We start from the raw sequence: 26,992 nt of genomic DNA on the forward strand, positions 1-26,992 counted from the left end.
CTGTAGAGAGTCAATAATATATCGTACTTCTGGTGGAGCATTCGTAGTCCAGATTTCTCGCTATTTGCTGTCAATGCGCCTCCTCACACTGCGTTGCTTGTTTGCAAATTTTTTAAGTCGAAACTGAATACTGAAATTTTGACCCCGCCTCCATATTGGCCCAACATGCCTCCATGTAATTTTCTGTGCGCCCAAAAGTAAAGAAAATCTTAAAGGGTCCTAGTATTACAAGTATAGGCGAAACGAAAACCACATCGCAGAGGGAGATTAAAGTTATCGCAAAAATAGAGTTCGAGAGGTGCTCCGGATATTGGAAGAAGCGCTGACGTCAGTTTATAATATCTAATGGGAGCTACATTGAAGGTGGTGTCATCGACGTAGATGAATGAATGAAATTGTTTCTAAAACAAAAAAATATTTTTCGAACGCATGTCTTACGAAAGTGTGGAGGACAAGAAAGAAACCCTCTCCGTGATCACAGAAAAATCAGTCTTACCTTTCAGGTTTCACTACGAGTCCACCACACTACTGTCCATGAATGTGTCATCTTGTGAGACGGAGGACAACGTGATATTAAAAAAATTGCCATACTTACGCAGGAGATAGTATAGAAAGTAACAGATCACCTTGGACGGCTAGAGATAGGCCGTTCATATTAACAGAACGTGTACATTAGTATGTTCTGCAGAAATTATTAATATTTGAACTACGTCGGTACGTGAGTTCAAGGTCAACATCGATATGGCTCTGAGCACTATGGGACTTAACTTCTAAGGTCATCAGCCCCTAGAACTTAGAGCTAGTTAAACCTAACTAACGTAAGGACATCATGCCAGAGGCAGGATTCGAACCTGCGACCGTAGCGATCGCGCGGTTCCAGACTGTAGCGCCTAGAACCGCTCGGCCACCCCGGCCGGCAACATCGATATGGGAGCGCGACAGCACCTACCGGTAAAATGTGCCTGCGGCTCTCGCTGTCGCTACAAACCGAAGGTGAGTCGAGCAGACGTGCAGGATGCCTCGTAGACATACCCTACACCTGTACTGTCAACTCAGTGTGTGCAACAGGACACATTATTGACAGCATCCGTCCGGGAAACTGCTGCTCGTGTGGGACGTAGCGTTCCGGCAGTGCAACGGGTGTGTGCAGAGTGGTTCACGGAAGGCCGCAGAACACGACCAGATGGGTCAAGTCCCACCATCCAGATCACCACCGACAAGATCGACACCTCACCCGAATGGCATTGCGGTAACGGATCTGCGTACTCCTCGGCTCTTGCAACAGTGTCAGACATCATACATTATCAGGCGTGACAGTCCGTCACCATTTATTACGTCATGGGTTACTTGCGCGTCGTCCACTTCTCAGCCCACCTTAGTCGAATGTGCAGAACATGCTAGACAGCGGTTGTGCAGGAAACGACGTTACTCCGGACAGGAAATGGCATCAGACAGTGTTTTCGGACGAATGCAGGTTGTCGTTGTTGGAAAATGATGGCCGCATTTTGGTTCGCCACAGACAGCGGGAGCGGCATCGCTGTGACTGCATTCGCACAAGAGCTACAGCACTAATTCAAGACTTTATGGTGTGAGTTGCTGTTGGATACAACCACAAATCACAGATGGTGCGCGTCCAGTCCGACCTAGATGCATGACATCTTGCGACCCGTAGCCATACAATTTCTGCACAACACCCCAGACGCCATTTTTCAGCAAGACAATGCACGGCCCCATGTTGCAGCACGGACACGCGCCTTCTTGATGTCACAGCACGCCACCCTTTTGCTCTGATCCGCCAGATCACCAGACTTGCCTCCAATCGAAAATGTGTGTGATGTGGTGAAACGAGGGGTGCAGTGCTGTGACCCAGTGTGGACCTCCACGGATGAACCTCGCAACCAGATGAGTGCAGTTTGGATGGCTGTACCACACGACGCCATTAGCGCCTTATACGCGTCGATAGCATCTAAGCAAAGAAGGGAAAGCAGAAAGGTGGAAGGAGTATATAGAGGGTCTATACAATGGCGAGGACAATATTATGGAAATGGAAGAGGATGTACATGAAGATGAAATGGGAGAAATGATACTGCGTCAAGAGTTTGGCAGAGCACTGACAGACCTGAGCCGAAACAAGGCCCCGATAGTCGACAACATTCCATTAGAACTACTGACAGCCTTGGGAGAGCCAGTCCTGACAAAACTCTACCATCTGGTGAGCAAGATATATGAGACATGCGAAATACCCTCAGACTTCAAGAAGAATATAATAATTCCAATCCCAAAGAAAGCAGGTGTTGACAGATGTGAAAATTACTGACCTATCACTTTAACAAGTCACGGCTGCAAAATACGAACACGAATTCTTTACAGACGAATGGAAAAACTGATAGAAGCCGACCTCGAGGAAGATCAGTTTGAATTCCGTACAAATATTAGAACACGTGAGGCAATACCGACCCTACGACTTATCTTAGAAGCTAGATTAAGGAAAGGCAAACCTACGTTACTAGCATTTGTAGACTTAGAGAAAGCTTTTGAGAATGTTGACTGCAATACTCTCTTGCAGATTCTGAAGGTGGCAGGTGTAAAATACAGGGAGCGAAAGGCTATTTACAATTTCTACAAAAACCAGATGGCAGTTATAAGAGTCGAGGGGCATCAAAGGGAAGCAGTGGTTGGGAAGGGAGTGAGATAGGGTTGTAGCCTCTCCCCAATGTTATTCAATCTGTATATTCAGCAAGCAGTAAAGGAAACAAAAGAAAATTTCGGAGTAGGTATTAAAATCCATGGAGAAGAAATAAAAACTTTGGGGTTCGCCGATGACATTGTAATTCTGTCAGAGACAGCAAAGGACTTGGAAGAGCAGTTGAACGGAATGGACAGTGTCTTGAAAGGAGGATATAAGATGAACATCAACAAAAGCAAAACGAGGATAATGGAATGTAGTCGAATTAAGTCGGGTGGTGCTGAGGGAATTAGATTAGGAAATGAGGCACTTAAAGTAGTAAACCAGTTTTGCTATTTGGGGAGCAAAATAACTGATGATGGTCGAAGTAGAGAGCATATAAAATGTAGACTTGCAATGGCAAGGAAATCGTTTCTGAAGAAGAGAAATTTGTTAACATCTAGTATTGTTTTAAGTGTCAGGAAATCGTTTCTGAAAGTATTTGTATGGAGTGTAGCCATGTATGGAAGTGAAACATGGACGATAAATAGTTTGCACAAGAAGAGAATAGAAGCTTTTGCAATGTGGTGCTACAGACGAATGCTGAAGATTAGATGGGTAGATCACATAACTAATGAGGAGGTATTGAATAGGATTGGGGAGAAGAGAAGTTTGTGGCACAACTTGACTAGAAGAAGGGACCGGTTGGTAGGACAAGTTCTGAGGCATCTAGGGATCACCAATTTAGTATTGGAGGGGAGTGTGGAGGGTAAAAATCGTAGAGGGAGACCAAGAGAAGAATACACTAAGCAGATTCAGAAGGATGTAGGTTGCAATAGTTACTAGGAGATGACGAAGCTTGCACAGGATAGAGCAGTATGGAGAGCTGCATCAAACCAGTCTCACGATGGAAGACACGCATAAGACGAGTCATCGGGGCACGTAGCAGACCCTATGCCTACTAGGCAACAGGACACATGCTGAACCGAAGTGACTGAAATTCACACCATCTCTGCAGAACATATTAATGCACAAGTCCGCTGAATATCAACGTTCTGTCTCTAGTCGTTCAATATGTTCTGTCTTCTCTGAACCTGAGTATGTGTCTCGAAACCAAAATGAGTTGAGATACATTTTACTTGAGATGAGCCTGCATTTTATCGACAGTTAAGGCAGGATTCACAGTTTGGCATTGTAAAATTACTACAGTACACACGTTTGGGATTTGCAAATGCTTTAGCAATGACAGAGGTGAGGCATCGGATTAGTATCAGTGTATAGGCAGGAATTTTCGGTCACGAACTCGTAGGGCCATACACTTTCCAAAAGAGAATTACAGGTGTCCTGTATCAAGGATTTTGTCGTGATGAATTACCAGCGGTATTGCAGAACACTACAATAGCAGACTGTAATTTATGCATAATGGCGCAACATCCTGTTTTCTATAGATCACGTGACGGTACCTGACTGTAACGTTTCATGGGCAGTGAGTTCATCGAGGAGGTCTTGCAACACAGTCCTCCATTCCATAGCACCTGGACCCATTCAGCTTCTGGTTATGTGGAGATGTAAACGTAATGTTGTCCACCCAATCCATTGTAATGGGATAAACTGTAATGGCATAGAATGCAGACCAGAAGTGTGACAGGCTGCAGCAGCCGCGTGTCAGCTGGTCAACGCCCGTACCTACACTGCAACATCTGCAGTAGCAAGACGCAGTAGTGAGAAATTAATAGGACTTGTTTGATTGTTTGTCTAGCGAACCGAGTAGCCAGGATTCCTAGACACAACAATGAGAATTATAGTGATCAGTGTTACCACCACCACCACCACCACCACCACTATAAGTTGCATGAGAGACCTACACCATGTGATCAAAAGTATCCGGACACCTGGTTGAAAATGACTTACATGTTCGTGTAGCCGTCCTTCGGTAATACTGGAATTCAATATGGTTGGCCCACCCTTGCACTCTCGTAGGCATATGTTCAATCAAGTGCTGGAAGGTTTCTTGGAAAATGGCAGCCCATTCTTCATTGAGTGCTGCACTGAGGAGAGATATCGATATCGGTCGGTAAGGCCTGGCGCGAAGTCGGCGTTCCAAAACTTCCCAAAGGTGTTCTATAGGATTCAGGTCAGGACTCTGTGCAGGCCAGTCCATTACACGGATATTACTGTCGTGTAGCCACTCCGCCGCGGGCCGTGAATTATGAACAGGTGGTCGACAGTGTTGAAAGATGCAATCGTCATCCCCGAATTCTTCTTCAACAGTGGGAAGCAAGGAGGTGCTTAAAACATCAAAGTAGGCCTGTGCTGTGATAGTGCCACCCAAAACAACAAGGGGTGCAAGCCCCCTCTATGAAAAACACGACCACACTGTAACACCACCGCCTCCGAATTTCACTGTTGGCACTACACACGCTGGTAGATGACATTCACCGGGCATTCGCCATACCCATACCCTGCCATCGGACCGCCACATTGTGTACCGTGATTCGTCACTCCACACAATGTTTTTCCACTGCTCAATCGTCCAATGTTTACGCTCCTTACACCGAGTGAGGCGTATGTGTGACTTTTCAGCAGCCGTTCGACCACGAAATCCAAGTTTTCTCACCTCCTGCCTAACTGTCATAATACTCGCAGTGGATCCTGATACAGTTCGGAACTCCTGTGTGATGGTCTGGCTAGATGTCTGCCTATTAGACATCACATCCTTCTTCAACTGTCGGCAGTCTCTGCCACTCAACAGATGAGGTCGACCTGTACGCTTTTGTGCTGTACGCGTCCCTTCACGTTTCCACTTCACTATCACATCGGAAACAGTGAAATTAGGGATGTTTGGGAGTGTTGAAATCTCACGTACGGACGTATGACTGAAGTGACACCCAATCATCTGAGCACGTTCGAAGTTCGTGAATTGAGCGGAGGGCCCCATTCTGCTCTCTCACGATGTCTAATGACTACTGAGGTTGCTGGTATCTGGCAGTAAGTGGCAGGACCTACACACATCAAAAAACGTTTTGCATCACCCCGGTTTCCAGAACTCCTGAACATATCCCATGGATATTGTATCACAGACACAGTCCCTTTAACTCTTCGGAGACGTCATTAACCCGCCCAAAGATGTAAGCAACCATGCATGAGCAGCCAACAGCCAGTCTGTTCCAGTCATTCCACCAGGAAGGAGGTACACGGCTCGTGTTGTCTGTAGTTAAACCATGGCTAGACAGACAATACCTCGGTTGGATCGCGTCCGCATTGTGCCAGGAAGGGCTCTCGACAAGGGAAGTGTCCAGGCGTCTCTGAGTGAACCAAAGCGATGTTGTTCGGACCTGCAGGAGATACAGAGAGACAGGAACTGTCGATGACGTGCCTCGCTCAGGCCGCCCAAGGATAACCACTGCAGTGGATGACCCCTACCTACGGATTATGGCTCAGAGTAAGACTGACAGTAACGCCACCATGTTGAATAATGCTTTTCGTGCAGCCGTGGGACGTCGTGTTACGACTCAAACTGTGCGCAGTGGGCTGCATGACGCGCAACTTCACTCCCGACGTCCATGGCGAGGTCCATCTTCGCAACCACGACACCATGCAGAGCGGTACAGATGGGCCCAACAACATGCCTCTCAGGATTGGCATCAAGTTCTCTTCACCGATGAGTGTCGCATATGCCTTCAACCAGACAATCGTGGCAGACGTTTTTGGAGGCAACCCGGTCAGGCTGAACGCCTTACACACACTGTCCAGCGAGTGCACCAAGGTGGAGGTTCCCTGCTGTTATGGGGTGGCATTATGTGGGGTCGACGTACGCCGCTGGTGGTCATGGAAGGTGCCGTAGCAGCTGTACAATACGTGAATGCCATCTTCCGACCGACAGTGCAACCATATCGGCAGCATATTGACGAGGCATTCGTCTTTATTGAGGACAATTCGCACCCCCATCGTACACATCTTGTGAATGACTTCCTGACTGAACTAGAGTGGCCAGCATGTTCTCCAGACATGAATCCTATTGAACATGCCTGGGATAGGTTGAGAAGGGCTGTTTATGGATGACGTGACCAACAAACCACTCTGAGCGATCTACGCCGAATCGCCGTTGAGGAGTGGGACAATCTAGACCAACAGTGGCTTGATGAACTTGTGGATAGTGTGTCATGAGGAACACGGGCATCCATCAGTGCAAGAGGACGTGCTACTGGGTATTGGAGGTAACGGTGTGTACAGAAAACTGGACCACCACCTTTGAAGGTCTCGCTGTATGGTGGTACAACATGCAATGTGTGGTTTCCATGAGCAGTAAAAGGGGCGCAAATGATGTTTATGTTGCTCTCTATTCCAATTTTCTGTACAGGTTCCGGAACTCTAGGAACCGAGGTGATGCATTTTATACATTACTTAATGGCTGTTGTCAGTCATCTTTCAAAAATGTTTAAATTGATAAGCTGAGGCTCAAACGACTCCACTTGCACGCTTACGAAGTTTACATGATAGAAGCGTTGAAACGGAACGGCTTGCAGCTTCATCAAGCTTTTGCTAAGGAGATGTTTGACTAGATTGGGCAAAATGCGAATTCTGTAGGTTCAACTGGCTCTGGGCACTATGGGACTTAACATCTGAGGTCATCAGTCGCCTAGAAGTTAGAACTACTAAGGACATCACACACATCCATGCACGAGGCAGGATTGGAACCTGCGGCCGTAGCAGTCGCGTAGTTCCAGACTGAAGCGCCTAGACCCGCTCGGCAGTTCTGTAGGAAATATCGTTTTATCTTACAAAGCAGTCCCATACACATGTGTGAATGTTAACTGGCACAGTATTGCTGTATTGGTGTCAGGAATCCCCACAGTTTTCAGGAATATTTCAGAGACGGGAAAGGGACGAATCTGGTCTGAGCTCATGAAATACAGTTGGACGACTTTCCTTCATCGAGCAAGCAGCAACACGAACCGTTATCTGAACATGTGTCGGCATTATGCTGCCCCTCTGTATCTCCCTCTTCATCCGGATGTGATCTTCCAGCAGAACAGCGCACCACCACACTGGCGTTCACTGTCGCACGCAGATTTGTGCACAATACTGAGGGGAGGTTGGCTACACAGTCGTGTGGCAACTGTCTTCGTAGGAAAGCTAGACAGGAACAGAAATAATCACAGATAACAAACAGATGTTTGACTTAACTTCTGTTTCATCACGCGAACGAAGACTCATTACAAATGAAGCAGCAAGAAATAGAGGTTGAGGTTGTTTGGGGGAAGAGACCAAACAGCGAGGTCATCGGTCTCATCGGATTAGGGAAGGAAGTCGGCCGTGCCCTTTCGAAGGAACCATCCCGGCATTTGCCTGGAGCGATTTAGGGAACTCACGCAAAAACCTAAATCAGGATGGCCGGACGCGGGACTGAACCGTCGTCCTCCCGAATGCGAGTCCAGTGTGCTAACCACTGCGCCAGCTCGCTCGGTAGCAAGAAATAGAGACCCGCTCTCAGAGTGAGCAGGGATGAGACTCTGGCAGTGACTAGTCTGCATCTGTGTAGTGCTGCGTAGTGGAGAGGGACCAATGAGGAGCAGGCTGAGCGGCTGTGTCCAGTCCCTCTACATTGCCGCACCAGAGCGCGCTGGTAGTACGGAGCCGCTGGAGGCGTGGCTCAGCGGGCGCGCACCACTGGATCCCCTGGACTCCACACGACCACTTTTCGCGTGAGACAGAAACTTGCAGTTCCAGTGGCAACAGCATGAGGCCCGTGGGGTGGTATCGATACACGAACCACATTTACATATCCGTCACAACCAGAACCAATCATTTCTACAGCGACGGATAGGATAAAATGGTCCAACCAACCAGCCACCGTGGTCTCCAGACATAATCCCATTTGATATACAGGACATTAAACCCCGTCTGAGGCCTGTGATCATTTTTATGTTAATAATTGGCAACCAATGTTGTACAATCGCAATAAAGTCGTGAGATGTTCAATTGACTCTTTTATTAGAACATGTTACGCGTTTCGGGATTACGCGCCGCGCGGGATTAGCCGAGCGGTCTATGGCGCTACAGTCATGGATTGTCCGGCTGGTCCCGGCGGAGGTTCGAGTCCTCCCTCGGGCATGGGTGTGTGTGTTTCTCCTTAGGATAATTTAGATTAAGTAGTGTGTAAGCTTAGGGACCGATGACCTTAGCAGTTAAGTCCCATAAGATTTCGCACTCGGGATTACATCCATCAGAAGTCTGTTACAAAAAAGTACAAAACATAAGAGAACAGCACAGTCAACACGTCTCAACATCACAAAAAAAAGAGATCGGGTTATATGAGTTATGTTAAACTAGGCAACCACACAGCAAAAAACCTAGTCTAACGGTAGGTGCATAGAACACCGTGAGCTCTTATAAAATACACAATCATAATTTCTTTAGAGGGGCTAACAGACACCAAACTCAAAATAGTATCCGTTGAAACAAGCCAAAAAACCAATCGTTCCCACTGGAAGCCTGTTCATTAAAGACTGGGTGGGAATCGTGCTGTACACGCGCATAGATCTCCAGATCTTCGGGGTTGTCTAAAATCTTCCCTTTTGTCTAGTTTAACGTCATATTGGGAAAGTTAGATGGGTAGATAGGTTGGCACATAGGGATTCGTTCACCACCGTACCCTTGGGGTTGTCCTCGGTGACACAATGGTTTATTTTATTAATTTTAAAGTTTTACTACTTTTAATATTTTGTTCCTTGTTTTTTTTTTTTTTAATCTAGGGCACTCCAGTATCCGAATAGCATAGGTAGGGCTCGGGCAGTTGTCGTGCCACTAGTTTATATAAGGAATGTATGAGGTATAACCCACGTGTGTGTTTTGGGATTCTAGGAAAATGTTCTTCCTCTCAGCATTGAACGTTTTTCCGTGTGGTAGAGGGGTATAAGTTGTTCAAATGGTTGAAATGGCTCTGAGCACTATGGGACTTAACTTCTGAGGTCATCAGTCCCCTAGAACTTAGAACTACTTAAAGCTAACTAACCTAAGGACATCACACACATCCATGCCCGAGGCAGGATTCGAACCTGCGACCGTAGCGGTCGCGCGGTTCCAAACTGTAGCGCCTAGAACCGCTCGGCCACCCTGGCCGGCGGTGTAAGTTGTCGTTTGAAGGCTTCTGTTTGGGCAATCATGCACCATGAATACCACTTGGCTGTAATTTGATAGGCGGATAGCTGCCGCCGACGTGGTTGCCGTTAACAGAAGGCACGTAAGACGTTTGCGTACGCGAACTGATCAGAGGGTTTTAGTTTACCATGGATAATGTTGGTTATATTTAATTTGGTGGTATTCTTTTAGAGATTTGGGAAGTTGAAAGGTTTATTCATGAAGAAACTCCCCCCCCCCCCCCCCCGCCCCCACCACCATTATTTATTTTACATTAACATATGGTTTGAGTTGTGTTTAGTGCCACTACTGGCTATAGGTATAGTATGTCAATGTAAAAATTTTGGAGTTTTTCTTAAAAAAAATTTTTTTAATCCTTTAGCGTTAACGTGTACGGAAGTACCATTCCGGTTGCTAGTCGTAATTACATCCTGTTAGATGTTATACCTTGAGTATATTATTATTAAGTAACATGTCAACGCATGGAGCACATGACCATGCAGCGCCCCTACCGAGGGCGCTTCGCTGCTAGATGATTTGTTTGTCGTAAGTATCGCTAAGACTGCCTGTGTCGCAGTAGTAGTCATATGTTACTGGACACTTGTCAAGGCTGTGCGCCTGGTTGGTTAGGAAGGAGTTGAAGTTTGTGGTATGTAACTCACATGACCCGATATCTTTATCTGTAACGTTGAGACGTGTTGAGTGTGCTTTTAATATTTTTTTTTTTTTTTTTTTTTTGTGAGATCTAAAATTTAAAAACCTCTCTTACACCTGCTTGATTTAGCTTCACTGATCAGGATAGTAAAAAACATGCGTATATTAAGGGAATATTCATTCACAAAGCAGGCTTATCACATTCACACAGTTCCATACTGTTCTATCCTGATTAAATTGAGCTTAACTTAAGTTCCATAAGGCAGTGAAGCAATTTCGAAGTCTCGGTGCGACGAAAATTGTCAGTCGATCTCCTGAAAACATTTGTAATAATTATTAACTTTCGGTGATCCCACGGGGAAGACCGGAGATCTGCTAGTAAGACCGTGTTAGTCCATTTATTGACAGTAATAAACTGGATATGTTGAGCGTACAAAATGGCAGGTTCGTCCAGTGTAAATCAGACGTTCCCTACTGATCCCGTGCAACACAGCGTAGTAAGCAGACACTGTCAATAATAATCAGTTAAATAATACGCGAACACACTTACTTTAGTTTAGTTCATGTATTAAATTGCTTCTCATACAGAATCTCATCAAGATTAGCTCAACAATACATACATATACATCTTCCTTCTTTCACGGCTAATCGGCAAGATCTGAATCCTTCTTTTCATAAGAGAAAACATAGAAAGCAGAGAAGCTATTCCATGGAGTGAATGCGGGCTCCAAGGAATAATAGGGCTTGACACTATTTTGCTTTGATAATCATCGTATATAAAAGTTTAGGAATCGGTAAGATAAGATATGTACTGAGTTATATAATTTATAAAATTTCTGAAAATATCGCGGAGAGACCGCTGCAAGAGACATTACATGCTGTTCACTTATGTTTTGTACTTTTTTGTAACAGATGTCTGAAGATGGGTGTAATTCCGAAACGCGTAACATGTTCTAATAAAATAGTCTATTGAACATCTCATGACTTTATTGCGACTGTACAGCATTGGTTGCCAATTAATAACCCCCTCTAATTTCTTCCTGTAGGTGATGATGTTTGATTTGAGGGGCACTCAAATGCGCGGTCATCAGCGCCCGTACAAAGTCTCAATTGTTTACACAGTCCACTTTCTTCGCAGTCCAATCACAAATGATGATGATGAAATGATGAGGACAACACAAACACCCAGTCCCCGGGCAGAGAAAATCCCCAACCCGGACGGGAATCGAACCCGGGACCCTCTGATCCAGAGGCCGCACTGCTAGCCACCAAACGGCGAGCTGCGGACTCTTCCTGTGGGGTTACATTACAGACACTCTGTATGCCTCGTCTTTACATGACTTTGGCGATCTCAACAGCTGAACTGTAGCTGTTATAGCCTCCATCATCGTAGACATGCTTTGGTGCGTATGGGCTGTAAAACACCGTCTAGCCTCTAGACAGTCTCTGGATTAAAGAAAGCCCAAGTAGATGCCACAAACCGGAAGTATCTATATCTGATTAGGTCATTTTTTAATACCATTTATAAATAAGGTAGTTTTCATGTGCGGCGGTGTACATCCTTTTACGATGAGATACAAACACATGGTTAGCCGACCCCACACCTGGCACGTCAGCTTCACAGGGCTGTCCTAGGCGAGCGCTAGCCAGAGCCGCGTAGCGTGCTCGACCGTGAGGGTCTATTTTGGTCGCCGCGCGGAAATATTCTAGCAGCGTGCGCGGAGCTGCCTGGCGGCCCCCGATACAACGGCCAGCCACCTCCCCTTCCCCATCTGCCACCCGCCACAAAACCGCTGACGTTATACCCAGCACAAAGCCGACCTCGGTGCGTACCTGTCCCTTCCACAGCCTCAGTAAAGGCAGTAGGCGTGGCTACGACACACACCCGCTTTGCGCTCTTTCAACATGAAGTTGGTCGTAGTAGTGTCCTTGTTGGTGTACTGCCGCGACATTTTTTGTTCATCATAAGTCCTGAATTACTTCTGTATTACAGTCTCTGTCTACAGTACATGCTGCACAAACTAAACCAAACGAAGCCCAGTGATACAGAATACCTGACTGACAACGAAGTCAAATTTGGTACCAGACTGCAAAGCTTTCCTTTAGAACTTCTTCTATTCCATAAAATAATTTCTATTACTATAATGTGTAAAAGGTGATGAGTACTCACGTCTGTATGCCTTCTTTATACAGGCAACGATCACCATGTAGTCGGACTTTTTAAGTAATAGAACCCAGTACGTTGTCCTCGATGGTGAGTGTTCATCGGAGGTGAGGGTACATCTGGAGTGCCCCAGGGCAGTGTGGTAGGTCCGCTGTTGTTTTCTGTCTACATAAATGATCTTTTGGATAGGGTGGATAGCAATGTGCGGCTGCTTGCTGATGATGCTGTGGTGTACGGGAAGGTGACTTGGACACGATTTGTGATTGGTGTAAAGAATGGCAGCTAACTCTATATATAGATAAATGTAAATTAATGTAGATGAATAGGAAAAAGAATCCCGTAATGTTTGAATACTCCATTAATAGTGTAGCGCTTCACACAGTCACGTCGATTAAATATTTGGGCGTAACATTGCAGAGTGATATGAAGTGGGACAAGCATGTAATGGCAGTTGTGGGGAAGGCGGATAGTCGTCTTTGGTTCATTGGCAGAATTTTGGGAAGATGTGGTTCATCTGTAAAGGAGACCGCTTATAAAACACTTATACGACCTATTCTTGAGTACTGCTCGAGCGTTTGGGATCCCTATCAGGTCGGATTGAGGGAGGACATAGAAGCAATTCGGAGGCGGGCTGCTAGATTTGTTACTGGTAGGTTTGATCATCACGCGAGTGTTACGGAAATGCTTCAGGAACTCGGGTGGGAGTCTCTAGAGAAAAGGAGGCGTTCTTTTCGTGAATCGCTATTGAGGAAATTTAGAGAACCAGCATTTGAGGCTGACTGCAGTACAATTTTACTGCCACCGACTTACATTTCGCGGAAAGACCACAAAGATAAGTTAAAAGAGATTAGGGCCCGTACAGAGGCATATAGGCAGTCATTTATCCGTCGTTCTGTTTGGGAGTGGAACAGGGAGAGAAGATGCTAGTTGTGGTACGAGGTACCCTCCGCCACGCACCGAATGGTGGATTGCGGAGTATGTATGTAGATGTATTTACGAAGTAATTTGTGATGTGCATGTAAAAAGAATCGTTCCACATCACTATGATTTCTGGGGAAATGACCCACGGAACATAAAACAAACAAATTAATTAAGCCTTTACTGCTCCCTGGAAATCATTCCCTGATGTCTTGTCATGCTGTCCCTTCTTCTTGTCAGTGTTTTCGATACGTTCCCCTCCTCACCCATTCTGCAGGGAACCTCCACGTCTCTTAACAAATCAGTCCACCTGATTTTCAACATACTTCTACAGCATCACATCTCAAATGATTCGAATTTTCTCTTTTGTGGTTGTGCAACGAGCCGTCATCCACTACCTTACAGCGCTGTGCTCCAAATATACATTCTCACAGAGTTCTTCCGCAAATTAATGCCGATGTTTGATACTAGTACGCCATGAATGTCAGTTTGCTTGCACTAGTTCGAAAACTCGTCGTTAGTCTGAGGACGAAAATTTTCGCTGAGGAAAATTTTAAAGTAATTTCCGTTATGACTGTCATTTCCTTAGATTTCTATTTTTAATTATGACGCGCCATTCTTTGCTTTAGTTTAATTTGTCATTGTATCCGTTCTATGGATGTAAGAACATTTGTCACATCTGCCATGTTTGAGGGTTTATTCTAAATTACCAGTTCTCAACTTAACAACTGTGGCTGTTTAAGATGATTGTGAAAGAGTTATCCCTTACTTACTTATTGTTTAAGAGATGTTTTATTCTCGTGTATTTTTTAGTTGTTGCTGGCACTGATTCCTTGGGGTAGCAATAACTGAAAGTTTTGTCATGTCAGTCTATGGTTAAAATTTAAAAAGGCCTATTCTTGTTTAACAGCCTCTTATGTTCAAAGGTATTTGGTGATTACTGTATTTTATTCTGTGCTATCAAGCGCACTGTAAATAAATGTGATCATTGGAAGAACAAGTGATGCAATAATTGTGGACCCATCCTTCTACGTGAGTCTTTTCCTACCCCAGCCTTTATCTTGAGGTTTCAATGATCTCACATATCACTTTTGAGATACAATATCCGAATGAAGTTGCTAAACTTTTAGTATCAGTGTGTCATTGGCCGCTGACAGAGCGAAGTGTTCCAAGCAACTGGAAAAAAAGCACAGGCCAGTCCCGGCTTTACAATACCTCGTCCAACACATGTACAAAACGACACGCGTGTATCTGTGACGCCAGTCGGAACAATTTTGGAACACGTTTTTCGCTCGCGCATTGAGACATTTCCGGATACCGAAATTCTCCTCTGTAGAAATGAACATAGCTTCCGTAAACAGCGATCGTGTGGAATCTAGTTCACTTTCAAAAATGGTTCAAATGGCTCTGAGCACTATGGGACTTAACTACTGAGGTCATCAGTCCCCTAGAACTTAGAACTACTTAAACCTAACTAACCTAAGGACATCACACACATCCATGCCCGAGGCAGGATTCGAACCTGCGACCGTAGCAGTCGCGCGGTTCCGGACTGAGCGCCTAGAACCGCAAGACCACCGCAGCCGGCTACTTCACTTTGTTCGTCCAAAGAAACCCAGCAGGCTCTATAAACTAGCCTGAGATTGATGTCATGCTCATTCACTTCCAGAAGCCGTTCGATACAGTTCCACTTCGTCGCCTAGTGAAAAAAATACGAGGGTACCAAATACCAAATCATCCGAGTGACAGCCCCTAGCAAGAAGAGAACAATGACAACGCATCACTCTAACGGATATATGTTTTCAGAGGTGAGGGTAATTTTTGTGAGCTCTAAGTGAATGTTATAAGACCTTAAACTCATATATTAACTATTCCTGCGTCTTTTCTCACTTATGTATTCGACACATGTATTGCAGATATCACCTGACCCATCACCTTTATGCCCACCTTTTCCTCCCGACATCTTTCTGTCCACCTCGTCCTCAAACCAATCTGTCCACTCCTTCTACGTCTACATCTACATCCATACCCCGCAAGCCACCTGACGGTGTGTGGCGGAGCGCACCTTGAGTACCTCTACCGGTTCTCCCTTCTATTCCAGTCTCGTATTGTTCGTGGAAAGAAGGATTGTCGGTATGCTTCTGTGTGGGCTCTAATCTCTCTGATTTTATCCTCATGGTCTCTTCGCGAGATATACGTAGGAGGGAGCAATATACTGCTTGACTCCTCGGTGAAGGTATGTTCTCGAAACTTCAACAAAAGCCCGTACCGAGCTACTGAGCGTCTCTCCTGCAGAGTCTTCCACTGGAGTTTACGTATCATCTCCGTAACGCTTTCGCGATTACTAAATGATCCTGTAACGAAGTGCGCTGCTCTCCGTTGGATCTTCTCTCTCTCTTCTATCGACCCTATCTGGTACGGATCCCACACTGCTGAGCAGTATTCAAGCAGTGGGCGAACAAGCCTACTGTATTCTACTTCCTTTGTCTTCGGATTGCATTTCCTTAGGATTCTTCCAATGAATCTCAGTTTGGCGTCTGCTTTACCGACGATCAACTTTATATGACCATTCCATTTTAAATCACTCCTAATGCCTACTCCCAGATAATTTATAGAATTAATTGCTTCCAGTTGCTGACCTGCTATATGGTAGCTAAATGATAAGGGATCTTTCTTTCTATGTATTCGCAGCACATTGCACTTGTCTACATTGAGATTCAATTGCCATTCCCTGCACCATGCATCAATTCGCTGCAGATCCTCCTGCATTTCAGTGCAATTTTCCATTGTTACAACCTCTCGATATACCACAGCATCATCCACAAAGAGTCTCAGTGAACTTCCGATGTTATCCACCAGGTCATTTTTGTATATTCCAGCCACTCTCTCTGCCTTTTCATCTAACACTCTCTTCCCATTTCCTCCACCCCTGCTTTGTCAATTTACTCATGCTCCCTCTCTCTCCATCTTCTCCTCCACCATCTCTCCACCCATCATTTCCTTATCCACCCTCTCTCCATCTACCACTCCTTCTTCTTCTCCTGTCCACGTGCTACTCTTTCCTTTTTCGCTGTCCTCTTCATCCATTCTTCTCTCACTGTGTACATCTCCTCTTCCCCCTCACTGTATTTCTCTTCCTCCCTCCACCTCCTGCTACCCTCAGCTCCCTACAGATCTCCTCTGCTCCTCCTTCTCCCCCTCCCCCTTCTCCCCACCCCTCCGTATCAATATGCTCCTGGCCCCTTTGTTCATCTGCTCCTGCCACATTTCTGCATCCCTCCCCTTACACTACCTCTCTCCCAACCTATCCCCTCATGCTCCCTCCATCATCCCACCATCTAACCATCTCACTCTTCCCCCAGCCTTGCCCATCTGCACATGTACTCACTGCGAAACAAGTTAAAAAGCAGATGAATGCTACAGGAACACAAAATGCTTGTGCAGGGCAGCCTACATGCCGAGGGCTGGAGAACTGTTTCTTGGACCAAATGAGCCGGCTGCCCTACAAAGCAGGTCGATAAGGCAGACCAAAACTACTCCAACACCTACTGTCATGGACGACAGCCTACATGGCTGGGGTTGAAAAAGCATACATTTACCAGTATGTCTGCTCCTATTCAAGGTAGGAGGTTCTAAGCCCCACAGTGCTAATACTGACCAAGTTTCCTGTTTGCATACCAGATTTGATTGAAAACGATCCAGGGATTTGGGAGGGGATGCTACTTTATATACTACCAAGTGGGTAACGACAAAAGTTCCGAAAGACTTTTCACTGATGATGCTGTTGTATGCAGAGAAGTGGCAATGTTAGAAAACTGTGGCAGAATGCAGGAAAACCTGCAGATCGACTCCTGGCACAGGGCTTGGCAGTTCATCCTCACCATAAACAAATATTATGTATTGCCTTTAAGCAGACAGAAAAACGTATTAATACACTCCTGGAAATGGAAAAAAGAACACATTGACACCGGTGTGTCAGACCCACCATACTTGCTCCGGACACTGCGAGAGGGCTGTACAAGCAATGATCACACGCACGGCACAGCGGACACACCAGGAACCGCGGTGTTGGCCGTCGAATGGCGCTAGCTGCGCAGCATTTGTGCACCGCCGCCGTCAGTGTCAGCCAGTTTGCCGTGGCATACGGAGCTCCATCGCAGTCTTTAACACTGGTAGCATGCCGCGACAGCGTGGACGTGAACCGTATGTGCAGTTGACGGACTTTGAGCGAGGGCGTATAGTGGGCATGCGGGAGGCCGGGTGGACGTACCGCCGAATTGCTCAACACGTGGGGCGTGAGGTCTCCACAGTACATCGATGTACCGCCAGTGGTCGGCGGAAGGTGCACGTGCCCGTCGACCTGGGACCGGACCGCAGCGACGCACGGATGCACGCCAAGACCGTAGGATCCTACGCAGTGCCGTAGGGGACCGCACCCCCACTTCCCAGCAAATTAGGGACACTGTTGCTCCTGGGGTATCGGCGAGGACCATTCGCAACCGTCTCCATGAAGCTGGGCTACGGTCCCGCACACCGTTAGGCCGTCTTCCGCTCACGCCCCAACATCGCGCAGCCCGCCTCCAGTGGTGTCGCGACAGGCGTGAATGGAGGGATGAATGGAGACGTGTCGTCTTCAGCGATGAGAGTCGCTTCTGTCTTGGTGCCAATGATGGTCGTATGCGTGTTTGGCGCCGTGCAGGTGAGCGCCACAATCAGGACTGCATACGACCGAGGCACACAGGGCCAACACCCGGCATCATGGTGTGGGGAGCGATCTCCTACACTGGCCGTACACCACTGGTGATCGTCGAGGGGACACTGAATAGTGCACGGTACATCCAAACCGTCATCGAACCCATCGTTCTACCATTCCTAGACCGGCAAGGAAACTTGCTGTTCCAACAGGACAATGCACGTCCGCATGTATCCCGTGCCACCCAACGTGCTCTAGAAGGTGTAAGTCAATTACCCTGGCCAGCAAGATCTCCGGATCTGTCCCCCATTGAGCATGTTTGGGACTGGATGGAGCGTTGTCTCACGCGGTCTGCACGTCCAGCACGAACGCTGGTCCAACTGAGGCGCCAGGTGGAAATGGCATGGCAAGCCGTTCCACAGGACTACATCCAGCATCTCTACGATCGTCTCCATGGGAGAATAGCAGCCTGCATTGCTGCGAAAGGTGGATATACACTGTACTAGAGCCGACATTGTGCATGCTCTGTTGCCTGTGTCTATGTGCCTGTGGTTCTGTCAGTGTGATCATGTGATGTATCTGACCCCAGGAATGTGTCAATAAAGTTTCTCCTTCCTGGGACAATGAATTCACGGTGTTCTTATTTCAATTTCCAGGAGTGTATGTGATTACAGGTGTGCAGAACACTCACTGCATGCAGTCACATTAGTTAAAGGTCTTTTGATCAGGACTTTAATACTGTTCACCAGTCTGGGATCCAAACAAAACGGGATTGGTGAGATGCCTATCGAGTTTCAGTATCTATCGCTATAAGAGAGGCATTTTGCATCACGGTGTAGTTTACTGTAAAAGTCGCGAGAGCGTATGTTCGTAGACGACTCAAACAATACGTTGCTTCCTCCTACGTATATCACGCGAAAAGAACGTGACAGTACAATTATAGGGATTGAAGCTCACAAAGAGGCAACCAGCGGTTGTTCTTCCTGCATGCTGGAACTGGAAGGTGGGAAAATGACAGAGCTACAGAATGTACCCTCCGCCTAATACCACACGGTGGTTTCACGGAGTGCAGGTGTCACGTTGCGAAAGTCGACGAGCTGCAGGCGTAGGTTCAGATGCACGCACCGTGTGTGGATGGCTTTAGAGCTTACAAGGGAACCTCCCCATCGCAACCCCCTCATATTTAGTTATAAGTTGGCACAGTGGATAGAACAACACAGATCAATCCTGAAAACAGGAAGAAGTTGTGTGGAACTATGAAAAAAAAAAAGCAAGATATACAAACTGAGTAGTCCATGCGCAAAATAGGCAACACCAAGGACAATGGGAGTCAAGGAGCGCCGTGATCCCGTGGTTAGCGTGAGCAGCTGCGGAACGAGAGGTCCTTCGTTCAAGTCTTCCCTCGAGTGGAAAGTTTAATTTTTTATTTTCAGACAATTATCAAAGTTCAGGCACTCACACATAATCAACTTCGCTCCCCAAAATTCCAGGACATGTACAGATTTGCTTGGCCATATGCAGGATTTGACGGTCTGCACACGAAAAAATTTCAAAACGTTAAAAACACATTTTTTGACAGAGCACAGAGAAAACTGTGCGACTGTGAAACTGTTGCATTCATTTGTTGCAGTTTATGTGACAAACTCCTATGTTTTCATCACTTTTTTAGGAGTGATTATCACATCCACAAGAAAATCTAAATCGGGCAAGGTAGAAGAATCCTTTTACCCATTCGCCAAGTGTACAAGTTAGGTGGGTCGACGACATATTCCTGTCATGTGACACAGATGCCGTCACCAGTGTCGTATAGAATATATCAGACGTGTTTTCCTCTGGAGGAATCGGTTGACCTATGACCTTGCGATCAAATGTTTTTCGTTCCCATTGGAGAGGCACGTCCTTTCGCCTACTAATCGCACGGTTTTGCGGTGCGGTCGCAAAACAGACACTAAACTTATTACAGGGAACAGAGACGTCAATGAACGAACAGACAGATCATAACTTTGCGAAAATAAAGAAAGTAAATTTTTCACTCTTTTTTTTTCTAAATCTCGAAACCGGCCGGGAAACGAACCCGGGACTGCTGCATGGGAGGCAAGCATGTTTCCACTTTTTTTGTTTTGTTTTATCCATGCTTTTTTTTAATTCACAAAATTGTACACTATCACACAACGCATTAATATATACAGTAATTGTTCTTTTTTTTAAGGATGGTCAGGGCGTGGTACACGCCGCACTAGCAGTGGGGTCACTTTAGGGAAGACTTGAACCAAGGACCTCTCGTTCAGCAGCTGCTCACGCTAATCACGGGACCACGGCGCTCCTGATCTCACATTATCCTTGATGTTCCTTATCCTGCGCATGGACTACTCAGTTTGTATATTTTGCTTATTATTTTCATAGTTCCACACAACTTGTTCCTGTTTTCTCGATTGATCTGTGTTCAGGTTTTCAAGGCCTATCCACTGTGCCAACTTACAACTAAATCTGAGGGGGCTGCGATGGGGAGGTTCCCTTGTTAGAAGCTTGTGAGTGAGCGAGCTGAGACAAGTCTGTGGTGCGTGTACTCACCGGGGAAGTACTCGTAGCGCTCCTGGAAGCAGGAGTTGGGCATGGCGGTGGCGTCGAGCACGCCGTGCCACGGGTCCACGGGGACGGGCCGGCGGTAGCGCAGCGGGCCCAGCGGCGGCTTCGCGAACGGGATGCCCGTGAAGATGTGCACCTGCAACCGAAACGCCGACACTGCTTTCAGCAAAGTAGCAACGGCTCAAAAACTGGAATAAAGCAAATAACAAATAAACGGAAATGCCGAGTGGCTAGGGTCTCCCGTCGGGTAGACCGTTCGCCTGGTGCAAGTCTTTCGAGTTGACGCCACTTCGGCTACTTGCGTGTCGACGGGGATGAAATGATGATGATTAGGACAACACAGCACCCAGTCCCTGAGCGGAGAAAATCTCGGACCCAGCCGGGAATCGAACCCGGGCCGTTAGGTATGACATTCCGTCGCGCTGGCCATTCAGCTACCAGGGGCGGATCTTTTCTGGTTAAACTGACTGCAAGGAAGAAACCAAAACAGCACATACAACGATGATCCGAAACATTGTGATCACGTGTTTAATAGCGTGTTGTTCCTCTTCTGAGACGCAGTACAGCGGAGATTGTGCTTGACATGGATTCTAAAAGCCCTCGACAGGATTTCAGAAGAATGTGGAACCACATGCCTACGCACCGGACAGCCAGTCCCCGCAAATCACGGGATGCTGTTTTACGGTCGAGCAGCTGGAACACGATATGTGTTCCAGCGGGTACAGATCAGGCACATTTTCTGGCCAAGACATCAATGTGAGTTCACAGCAATGCCCCTCAAACCATTTTAGCACGATCCTGACTTTGCAACTCGGACGCCGGCCGCTGTGGCCGAGAGGTTCTAGGCGCTTCAGTCCGGAACCGCGCCGCTGCTGCTGCTGCTGTCGCAGGTTCGAATCCTGCCTCGGGCATGGATGTGTGTGATGTCCTTAGGTTTAAGTAGTTCCAAGTCTAGGGGACTGATGACCACAGCAGTTAAGTCCCATAGTGCTCAGAGCCGTTTGAACCATTTGTTCACCCCCCCTCCTCCCCCCCGTGCCTCTGATACTGATTGTGGTTTATTGTCATTGTCAACGAATCCGTGATTGGCAACTGAAGATGCTTAAAATTAATGGTCAAACAAGTTAGGGTCGTTAGTATATGGGTTATGAGAGAGGCCTCGCCATTTGATGGATCTGTGAGGATAACAGCTTCAGTTGCAGTATCTAGCATAGATTTAATCCAGAAATTGGTAAGATTACAACATTTGATTCGATTCTGATCCCGCTGAAGTGCTTTAAACGTAAACCGATTTGCCATAAATACATCTTTTCTGGTAATGGAAATGCCGTATGGCTAGGGCCTCCCGTCGGGTAGACCGTTCGCCTGGTGTAAGTCTTTCCAGCTGTCGCCACTTCGGCGACTTGCGTGTCGACGGGGATGAAATGACGATGATAAGGACCACACAACACGCTTTCGCTGAGCGGAGGAAACCTCCGACTCAGCCGGGAATCGGACCCGGGCCGTTAGGTATGACATTCCGTCGCCCTGACCACTCAGCTACCAGGAGCGGACCAAATAACAAATAAGCTCAGCAGATTAAACTAATTAGCACGTTAGAAATTTCATATTTACTGCTGTCCAAAATTAAAGCAACAAACCACTGTTTCCGCGTCCTGTTGGTCTTACAAGGAGACGGCACGACAGTGGGCTCCGGGATTTGTCCGAAATTTTGTGTGGTGAAAGAGGACCCCTAACATCTCACGTGGTTAAAATATTATGACGCACTGCTCGGAAAATCTCGGGAAAAATTAATCCAAAGTTTCTTACATGCCTTGTGAGTATAAAATGTTAGTCCATTGCCGACCCGCCGTCTGGCCTATATGCCGGCACGGCAACTCAGCGTGTTCGGTCAGAGGGTTAGCTGCCCTCTGTTATAAAAAAAACTGAGTTAATGGATCAACGACGAACTGAAACGGGTGTCTTGCGGTGTCCGCCCCGAGCAGATTAAAAAAAAAAAAAAAAAATAGTGGTTAGCGTCCAAGCCCCGCAATCGCAGGTCGTTGGACGGTGGATCGAGTCCTGTTCGTCGCTTTTTCGCCGGCATGGTAGCTCAGCGTGTTCGGGCAGAGGGTTAGCTGCCCTCTGTAATAAAAAACTGAGTTAATCGATCAACAACGAACATAAACGGATGTCTTACGACGTCCGCCCCGAGCAGATGCAACGAACAAAAGCGAACAAAATCAGATTTAAAAAAACATGGTTAGCGCTCGGACCCTTGCGGCAGAGGTCTCGGGTTCGATTCCTCCTCGGTACTTTTTTTTCTTCTGTTGCTTGCAAAAGTGCAGCGCATTGTTACTGGAGAGTCGTGAAATTAATTCCCGGGAAGATTGTATAAAAATTCATTCTATAATTCACCATCTATTATCGTCACCAACATTCCGAGACATGATTCAATATGCCTGGTTTGCCTCAAAATTATCAGAAACTCAAAACATTTTCGTAAATGTTAAGGGGGCATGTTTTTGTACAGATTTATTGCAAACGCCCTGTGACTGTAAAAAATCCGCTTTCATATGTTGCGCAAGATGTCGCAAAAATTATTGCTTTGTTTGTTTTTACGATAATTGCCACTGCGATTCTTCTTATATAATTGTTATATGTATAAAAATTGAATGTTTCCCAATCGCCTTTGTTATTCTGATTAAAAACCCAATGTTTCTCCTCATATACTTTTACAATGTAAAATGGAAAAACCACCGCCATGAAATGTGTTGTTGGACAAAAAGGAAATAATTTTTATTCAATAATGTAACTAATTTGTTGCAGATAATGTAGGTTTGGGAAACTTCGTTCTGAATAATTGGCGGAATAACAAAAGACAATGAAACAGAAGAAAAAAAAGTGCCGGAGGAGGAATAGAACCCGAGACCTCTGGCGTAAGAGTCCGAGCCCTCTAAACATCTAGGCCAGAGGGCGGCTCGGCAATGCACTAACATTTTATACTAATAAGGCACTTAAGAAACTTTGGATCGATTTTTCCCGGGATTTTCCGGGTAGTGCGTCCCAATATTCTAATCACGTGAGGTGTTAGGGGTCCTCTTTCACCAGACAAAATTTCGGACAAATCCCGGACCCCACTGTCGTGCCGTCTCCTTGTTAGTCAAAATATAGCCATACCAGCTGTCAACATGTGTCCGTAAGATCGTGTTCCGCATGGAAGATAGCATTCTGGTCAACAGACAACCAGGCCGGCGATGAGGTCAGGACACCCATCAAACGGGGTAGTATTTGTCAGGTAGTTCCACATCCGCAATCGCTGTGTACACAGTACAGACCGTGCAGTATGGCACAGAGAAGACGCCTACCAGACACTTTGCGGTTGAGAGGCATAGGAAGCATGGAAGCAGGACAGTCGCTAACTCGTGTGGCCTCGTGGCTTAATGTGAACCGTTCTGTTGATTCTCGGATTTGGCGACAGTTTATAAACACCGAAACTGTATCACGAAGACCAGAGCAGGGCCGACCACATGTGACATCAGAAAGAGAAGTACCGCCCTAGTACTACACAACAGCAGGCATCTGACCTCGCAGCATACACTGGACGTGTTGTGGCGAGGCGAACAGTATGCAGAAAGCTTCGGCAGAGTGGCCTTTGTTGTTGGAGACCTGTTGTATGTCTACCTCTGACGCGTCTTTCCAGAAGGGAACGTCTAGAGTGGAGTCGTCCACATGCCAACGGGACGTTCGAACAGTGAGCCAATGTTATTTTTCACAGATGAGTCCCGATTTGGTCTGGAGAGTGATTCTCGACGGATTCGTATCTGGACGGAATTTGGAACACGATTTCGGGATCCAAACATTGTGTAAAGAGACCTGTGGTGTCACCGCCAGACACCACACTTGCTAGGTGGTAGCCTTTAAATCGGCCGCGGTCCGTCAGTATACGTCGGACCCGCGTGTCGCCACTGTCAGTGATTGCAGACCGAGCGCCGCCACACGGCAGGTCTAGAGAGACTTACTAGCACTCGCCCCAGTTGTACAGCCGACTTAGCCGGAGATGGATCACTGACAACTACGCTCTCATTTGCCGAGACGATAGTTAGTATAGCCTTCAGCTACGTCATTTGCTACGACCTAGCAGGGCGCCATCGCATTTGATATTGAGATTATAACATGTACCGTCAAGAGCGATGTACACCAATTTTGGATTAAAGTTAAGTATTATATCAACTACGTACTTTATTTGCTACTATTAATTCCCTTAACTGTTCCAGACCTCGCGCCAGCCTGTGTGAGCTTAAGCGCGTGCCTTTCGGGTTCCTCTCATTGTGACTTGGCTGTCTTGCCAAGTCACAACAAGACCGATATCTGGGAGTATCTGTAATGGTGTCGGCAGGGATTATGTAGACCACTCGAACAGCTCTGCATGTAATTGTCATTCGGAAGAGTTGCCTTTATTGTTGCAGACAAGCTGTATATCTACCTCTGACGCATCTTCTCAGAAGGGAACGTCTAGAGTGGAGTCGTCAACATGCCACCTGGACGTTCGAACAGTGAGCCAATGTTTTTTCCCCGATTGTGAATGGGGAAGCTTTTACTGGTATCAGGTATCGTGAGGAACTCATGTGCGGTTGTTGCGCCTGCTGTGGGTCCAGACTTCGTACTGATGCGCAATAACGCACAACCTCATACAGCACGTTTTTTTGGAAATGGAAGATTTTGCATGCATGGCATGGCCTGCTCGCTCTCCCTACTTGAATCCCATAGAGCGTGTCTGGGATGCACTAGGGAGACGGGTTGCGTGACGTCAGCTTCCACCAACCACCCTCCAAGACTTTCGAGCAGCTCTGCAGGAAGAACGGGCGTTACTGCCTCAATATGAGACTGATGACATCTTTCACAGCAAACCGCGTCGTTGTTTGGTCTATGTTTGATGCCAGAGGTGATCACACCCCCTTTTTTTGGGGAGGGGGGGGGGGGCGGGAAATCATCAACACCCCACGAATTCCTCTCCTGTGCCAATCTCTTCATCTCCGAGTAGCAACTGCAACCTACGTCCTCAGTTGTTTGCTGGATGTATTCCAATCTGTCTTCCTCTACAGTTCCTGCCCTCTACAGCTCCCTGTAGTGCCATGGAAGTCGTTCCCTGACGTCTTAACAGGTATCCTATCATCCTGTCCCTTCTCCTTGTCAGTCTTTTCTACATATTTCTTGCCTCTCCGATTCTGCGCAGAATCTCCTCATTCCTTACCTTATCACTCCATATAATTTTCAACATTCGTCTGTACCACCACATCTCAAATGCCTCTATTCTCTTCTGTTCCGGTTTAACCACAGTCCATGTTTAACCTTCATACAATGCCGTGCTCCAAACTTTCAATCTCAGAAATTTCTTCCTCAAATTAAGGCCTATGGTTGATACTAGTGGACTTCTCTTGACCAGGAATTATATTTTTGCCAGTGCTAGTCTGCTTTTGATATCTTCCTTGCTCCGTCTGTCATAGGCTATTTTGCTGCCTAGGTAGCAAAATTCCTTAATCTCATCTACTTAGAGACCATTAATCCTGATGTTAAGTGTCTCGCTGTTCTCATTTCTGCTGCTTCTCATTACGTTCGTCTTCCTTTGATTTCATCTCAATCCATATTCTGTACTCATTAGATTCTTCATCTGCTGAAGCAGATTATGTAATTCTTCTTCACTTTCACTCAGGATAGCAATGTCATCAGTGAATCGTATCATTGACATCCTTTCACCTTGAATTTTAATTGTACTCCTGAACTTTTCTTTTATTTCCATCATTGCTTTTTCGATGTACGGATTGAACAGTACGGGCGAAAGACTACATCCCTGTCTTACACCCTTTTTAATCCGAGCACTTCGTTCTTGGTCGTCCACTCTTATTATTCCCTGCTGTCTCTTTTACATATTGTATATTACCCTTATTTTTCTCAGAATTCCGATTATTTTGCACCATTTTACATTGTCGAAGGCATTTTCCAGGTCGACAAATCCTATGAAAGTGTCTTGATTTTCTTTAGCCTTGCTTCCATTATTAGCCGTAGCGTCATAATTGCCTCTCTCGTGCCTTTACCTTTTCTAAAGCCAAACTGATCGTCACCTAGTGCATTCTCAATTTTCTTTTCCATTCTTCTGCATATTATTCTTGTCACCAACTTAGGTGCATGAGCT

The 26,992-nt window shown here is 46.4% G+C and overlaps 1 protein-coding gene across 1 annotated transcript in view; it reads right to left on the reverse strand.

Moving 5' to 3' along the window:
- Nucleotides 1–26,992, reverse strand: part of LOC124552681 (acetylcholinesterase-like) — a gene marked incomplete at its 5' end in the record, with an annotated part of 512,360 nt that overhangs the window by 443,891 nt on the left and 41,477 nt on the right. The window contains one exon of the mRNA XM_047127002.1: nt 20,806–20,956. Within this exon, the coding sequence (XP_046982958.1) occupies nt 20,806–20,956 (151 nt within the window). The remainder of the gene's footprint in view (nt 1–20,805; nt 20,957–26,992) is intronic.

The sequence above is a fragment of the Schistocerca americana genome, chromosome 10, assembly GCF_021461395.2.
Source record: "Schistocerca americana isolate TAMUIC-IGC-003095 chromosome 10, iqSchAmer2.1, whole genome shotgun sequence".
Lineage (NCBI taxonomy): Eukaryota > Metazoa > Arthropoda > Insecta > Orthoptera > Acrididae > Schistocerca > Schistocerca americana.